This window comes from Callorhinus ursinus, unplaced genomic scaffold (genome assembly GCF_003265705.2).
Source record: "Callorhinus ursinus isolate GAN/ISIS: 27379988/994484 unplaced genomic scaffold, GSC_fseal_2.0 scaffold80, whole genome shotgun sequence".
Lineage (NCBI taxonomy): Eukaryota > Metazoa > Chordata > Mammalia > Carnivora > Otariidae > Callorhinus > Callorhinus ursinus.
The window spans coordinates 691,015-696,180 of record NW_027397142.1 but is presented as its reverse complement, the minus strand read 5'-3'; the positions used below and the strand labels follow the sequence as shown (position 1 = coordinate 696,180).

The 5,166-nt window shown below is 47.0% G+C and overlaps 1 protein-coding gene across 1 annotated transcript in view; it reads right to left on the bottom strand.

Moving 5' to 3' along the window:
- Window positions 1-556: 556 nt before the first annotated feature.
- The window catches only part of LOC141371600 (uncharacterized), a 16,007-nt gene continuing 11,397 nt past the window's right edge, over window positions 557-5,166 (bottom strand). Inside the window, exon 3 of the mRNA XM_073887508.1 lies at window positions 557-666. Within this exon, the coding sequence (XP_073743609.1) occupies window positions 660-666 (7 nt within the window). The 3' untranslated portion in view covers window positions 557-659. The remainder of the gene's footprint in view (window positions 667-5,166) is intronic.

Here is a 5,166-nt window from a genome sequence, read left to right as displayed (position 1 = left end):
CGCCCATGAGCGGTCACAGGAGAGGGCTGCCCCAGTTGGTTGGGATAGTAGAGCATGGAACAGCACAAGGGCCAAGCTCCCTTCCCGTGGGAAGAGACTGGAGAGAAGGACAGCCACGCCTGTTCAGAGACAAAAATGAGGCTGGCTTCAGGAGCTGGGAGTGGGAAAGCCCAGAGAGACATGAGCACCAAGACAGCCCTTCACACCTCCAGAGACGCAGAGGATTTGATAAGCTCACTCCTGACCCTCTTAAAATCCAGAAGCAGCCATTCCATATTTTGAGAATTCCCATATACCATCTTTCTTTGCACCTTGTCTTCTTTTTTAACAGCTGAAACAATTTCCAGAAAATTCCAAAAAAAAAAGTGCTATTTGAGAAACAGCCCTTGGGATAATTCGTAATCAGAAGTGGCAGGTGGAAGGAGTTGGCAGGTGGAAGGTGGGGCAGGTGGATGGTCCCTGGTTGGGGGATTTCCAATAAACCAGCCTGGAATGATGTCATCCCTGTTACTTTCCAGAACCACAACAAAGAGAATAGTTGTTTAGTAGTGATGAATTAGAATTCAATATTAATTTATTTAGCAACTATTATGCTGTGCACAAAGCACCTATCATGGGCCGGACACTGCCACATCTGTGAACACGACAAATCTCGGCCGTCAGGAGCTGTAGCAGAGCACAGGGTGAAAATTTTAAAAGTAGGGCAACATCACAGCATCTTAAGGTTTTTGCTCCCGCGATTTTCTCTCCCTGGAACAGCCCCCCGCCGGCCCCCGGCCCCAATTTCAGCTCAGCCACCTCCCTCACCGCACCTCCAAGTCTCACTGCGGTCTTGCCTTCTGGATGAGGCTTCTTCGACCACATTCTATTAATAACTAGTAGCACCACAAACAATAACGCAAAGGAAAAGAGGGAGGAGAAGCTACAAACTAGTGGGTGCGCTTCCTGCCAGGCGCTCTTTGGGGCCTGCGCACATGCTCTCTGATCCTCACACAACATCTGAGGTAGACTTTATCGGCCCCGACGTGGTAACCTGGCCAGGCTGGTACCACTTGGAATTCGAGGACTTTGGGACTTGGTAACAGGCCTCATTCCAAAGCCCATGCTCTTAATCCCAGTTCTAAACAGCTACTGCGGGTTGAATTGTGTCCCCCAAAAAGATTCGCTGAAGTCTTCACCCCCAGTACCTGGGAATGTGGCCTTATTTGGAAACAGGGTCGTTGCAGATGTGATCAGGCTCAGTGAGGTCACTGAGTAGGGCAGGCCCTGATCCAATGACTGGAGGCCATGTGACAACAGGGACAGACTGATGGCCGTGACAAAGCCGGGCACCTAGCAGGTGCTTGAAATGGTCCATAATAAAAAGTTGTTTTTCAAAACTTTACCAAAAGATTTTTACAAAAGTAAGCCATTTGCTTTCCTTTTAAAAAGTAATTTTCTCTTAGCCTAGACATATTAAAATTAAAATACGCAAAAGGAAAGATATAACTGAGAATAAAAAAGCAGACATGTGGTTTCTCGGATGGCGACAGAGGTTCATTTTCTGGTACCGTGAAACCATTTGTTAGAAATAGGGCACACTCCTATTCTTAGCACATTGAAAGGAAAGTTGTCTTCAAAAGTAACCATATTATAGATTTCAGACACCTCTAGACAACACTTAGTGATGAATAATTAAGATTTGTTCATTATACTTGTGCACCTGATGGTTTATTTATTATACTATAAATTAGTTGACCCAAATGCTGTTTTTTGAAATAAGCTTTTTTTTAAGAACTGTAAACAGTTTTTAAAAGAGAACAGTGTGTACTTCTATTATTTGCGAATTGCCTGGAGGAAGAGTGCTCCCCACTTCTGCTGGTGAAACTAAGATGACAGTGTGAGCCATCAGGGAGCACAGCCTGCAGGGCAGAGAAATGACAAGCCGGCCTCCCCACCCCCCCCACTCCCCACCCCCTACCCCCCACCCCCACCCCCACCCCCACCCCCACCAGAAGCTTCGTCTGCGGCTTTGAACCCTCCTGCAGACCCACTGCCATTTTCAGGTGGCCGTCACTGGGTCAAAGAACACGGACCTGAGGGCAGCCCTGCTCCTCCAGCTACCATCAGCTCCCCCAGCCTCTTGCTCAAGTCCCTTGTGAGCACCCCGCCCCCCAGCAGTCCCGCACAGTCTGACCCTCCGGCTGCCCTGCGTCCTCATCCAGCCTGACTCCACCCCTGTCCTCCTGAAAAAGCCCCGCCCCGCCCCGCCCCCCAGGGCCCAGACCGCCCCCCCCCCACCCCCCCCCCCCCCCCCCACCCTGTAGGCCCCTGCCTCACGCCCCCTCCCCGCCCCTCCCCCTCTGCTGCCCCCACCCCCCACTTCTGCTCTCTCTGTCAAATAATAAAATCTTAAAAAATAATATTTAATTCTGTTTTCTGTATCTTTCACTTCAGCTCTTTATTTTTCCTTCCTTCTGCTTTCCTTAAGTTTATTATATTATTCTAACTTCTTAAATGGGTCACTCAACTCAGTAATGTTCAGCCTTCTTTTGTTGTTCTAATGTAAGCACTTAAGGTTAACTTTTTCCCTTTTATGGCATCCCATATGCCTCCATTTGTAGCATTTTTTATTACCAGTTTAAATAGTTTCTAATTTTCTTTATGATTTCTTTTGGACCCATGAATTATGCAGAAGTATATCTCCTACTTTCCAAATGGATGGGGTTCTCTATGTTTTGTTATTGATTTCTAGCTTGATTGCATTGTGGTCAGAGAATGTCGTGGACAGTTGTTCTTGGAAATGTGCTGAAGCTTGCTTTATGACCCTCTACATGGTCAATTTTCATAAATGGCTTATACGTGTCTGACAAGAAGGTATATTTCTTTTCTTTTGTTGAAAGCAATGTCCTACAGGTGGTCATGGAACAACTTTGTTAATTCTGCCATTCAAATCTTTTCTGTCCTTACTGATTGTTAAAAATGACTTCACCTATCAACTACTAAAAGGTATTAAAATATCCTATATGATTTCAATTTCTCCTTGCAATTCTGCCAAGTTTTGCTTAACATATTTTGCATGAACAGAATGTTATTGGTTACGTAAAAGTTAAGAACTGTAATATGTTCCTGGTGAACAAAAGCTTTCATCATTATTTAGAGACTCTCTATCCACAGTAACGGTTCTGCTTTAAAACCTATTTTATTTTATGTCAATGCAGCTTCACAGGGTTTCTTTCAGCTGGTATTTGGTTTATCCTTTTCCCAATTTTACTTTCAATTTTTCTGTATAATTTCATGAGTTCTTACAACCAGGGGGACTTAAAACTTGGAATTTAAAAAATCAGCAGGCTCGGCTCTGAGCCCGGAGGGCAAGAGGAAACGGAGGCCCCACGCTTAGAAAGAAAGCACCACAAACGACCCTGGAGATACAGCAGAGAGGCGGCAGTTTGAAAAACGCCTGGGGCATACCAGAGGGAGCGTTGTTACTCGTCTCAGGGATCACTGGGGGAACTCCTCCAGGAACAGAGGAGCTGGCTGGCACCGTTTCCCTCCCCCGCACCCCCAGTGCAAACACACGGCCACCTTCGGGGAAGTCGCCAACACTTGCTGCCTTACTTGCTAATAGTACAGCCCCAGGCCACCCCTCACCCTCCATCCTCCACCTCCCCACCCCCATGATGTGGCAGATCTGCCCCCTTCAACCAGGACTGCCTCAGTCCTGGTGCTCTGGGTCCCCTCCCCTAGAAGGCCAGCGGCTGGCAAACCTTGATAACACCGCACCTCCCCCACCCCCCACTTGCTCTGCTGAGCCACCCTCTCCAAGCCAGCCGGCCTCAGTTCCGCTAGTGACAGGTTCCCTCTCACAGCGGACCTACGCGCAAACCTCGCAAACACTGTGCATCTCGCCCTGTGAATGTGGCAGATCCACCCCCTCCAATATGCTCTTGGCCAGAGCCCCTCCAAAGCAGTACCACAAGCTTGGCAATATGTAAGCAGCTCCAACAGAGGCCAGCACCACTCCAAAGTGACCCCTGCCCTGGGAAGAGGAAAAGATAACCACACACAGCAGTCAGACTGCCGCTCCAGCAGTGGCCTGGGGGGCAGACAGCGGGTCTGACTACAGGCCCTACCCACCAAGGAAAACTTCTCAGGGCACAACACAGGGAAAGCACCCTGCATTTCGGTGCTACTGTATCTTTCAAACACCTGGTATGACTCAACTCAAACCTCAGGTGGCCCCAGAATGGCCCACTAACACCACAGGGACCAAACACTGCCCACAACAGGCAAAGTGAGCCACTGCAGATGACCAGACTAAGGGAAAAAGCAGCTCAGCCACAACAGCGGGATACATGCAACACACACAGGAGACACCCCTGAAGAACCAGGTTCTGGTGAACAGGAGACACTGTACTGCAGGGCACAAAAGGACTTCTTCAGAAGGCTACTACTTTCAAGAGCAAGAGACATAGAGGATCTTCTTAACACACAGAAAGAGACACAGCGTTAGATAACATGAAGAGCCAGAGGAATATGTCCCAAATGAAAGAATAGGACAAAATCACAGCAAGAGACCTAAATGAAATGGAAATAAGGAATATGCCTGATAGAGAATTTAACATAATGATCATAAAGATACTCACTGGCCTTGAAAAAAGAGTGGAGGACCTCAGTGAGGCCCTCAACCAAAAGAACCAAGCAGAGATAAAGAACACAAGAAATAAATTAAAAATACACTATATGGAATAAATAGTAGACTAGAGGAATCAGAAGAACAAATCAGTGACCTGGAGGTCAGAGTAATGGAAAGTAATCAAGTTGAGCAGAAAAAAAAAGTTGTGCGCAGTTGAGAGAAAAAAAAAGTTATGCAAAATGAGAACAGACTTAGGGAACTCAGCAACACCATCAGGCATAATAACATTCACATTATGGATACCCCAGAAGGAGAAAAGAGAGGAAAGGGGGCAGAAAATTTATCTGAAGAAATAATAGCTGAAAACATCTCAAATCTGAGGAAGGAAACAGTATTCTAGATCCAGGAGTGAAGAGATCCCCCAGCAAAATCAACCCAAGCTGGTCCACACCAAGACACATAGAAATTAAAATGGCAAAAGTTTCTCCCTCTTCCACTCCCCCTGCTTGTGTTCCCTCTCTCGCTGTGTCTCTCTCTGTCAAATAAATAAA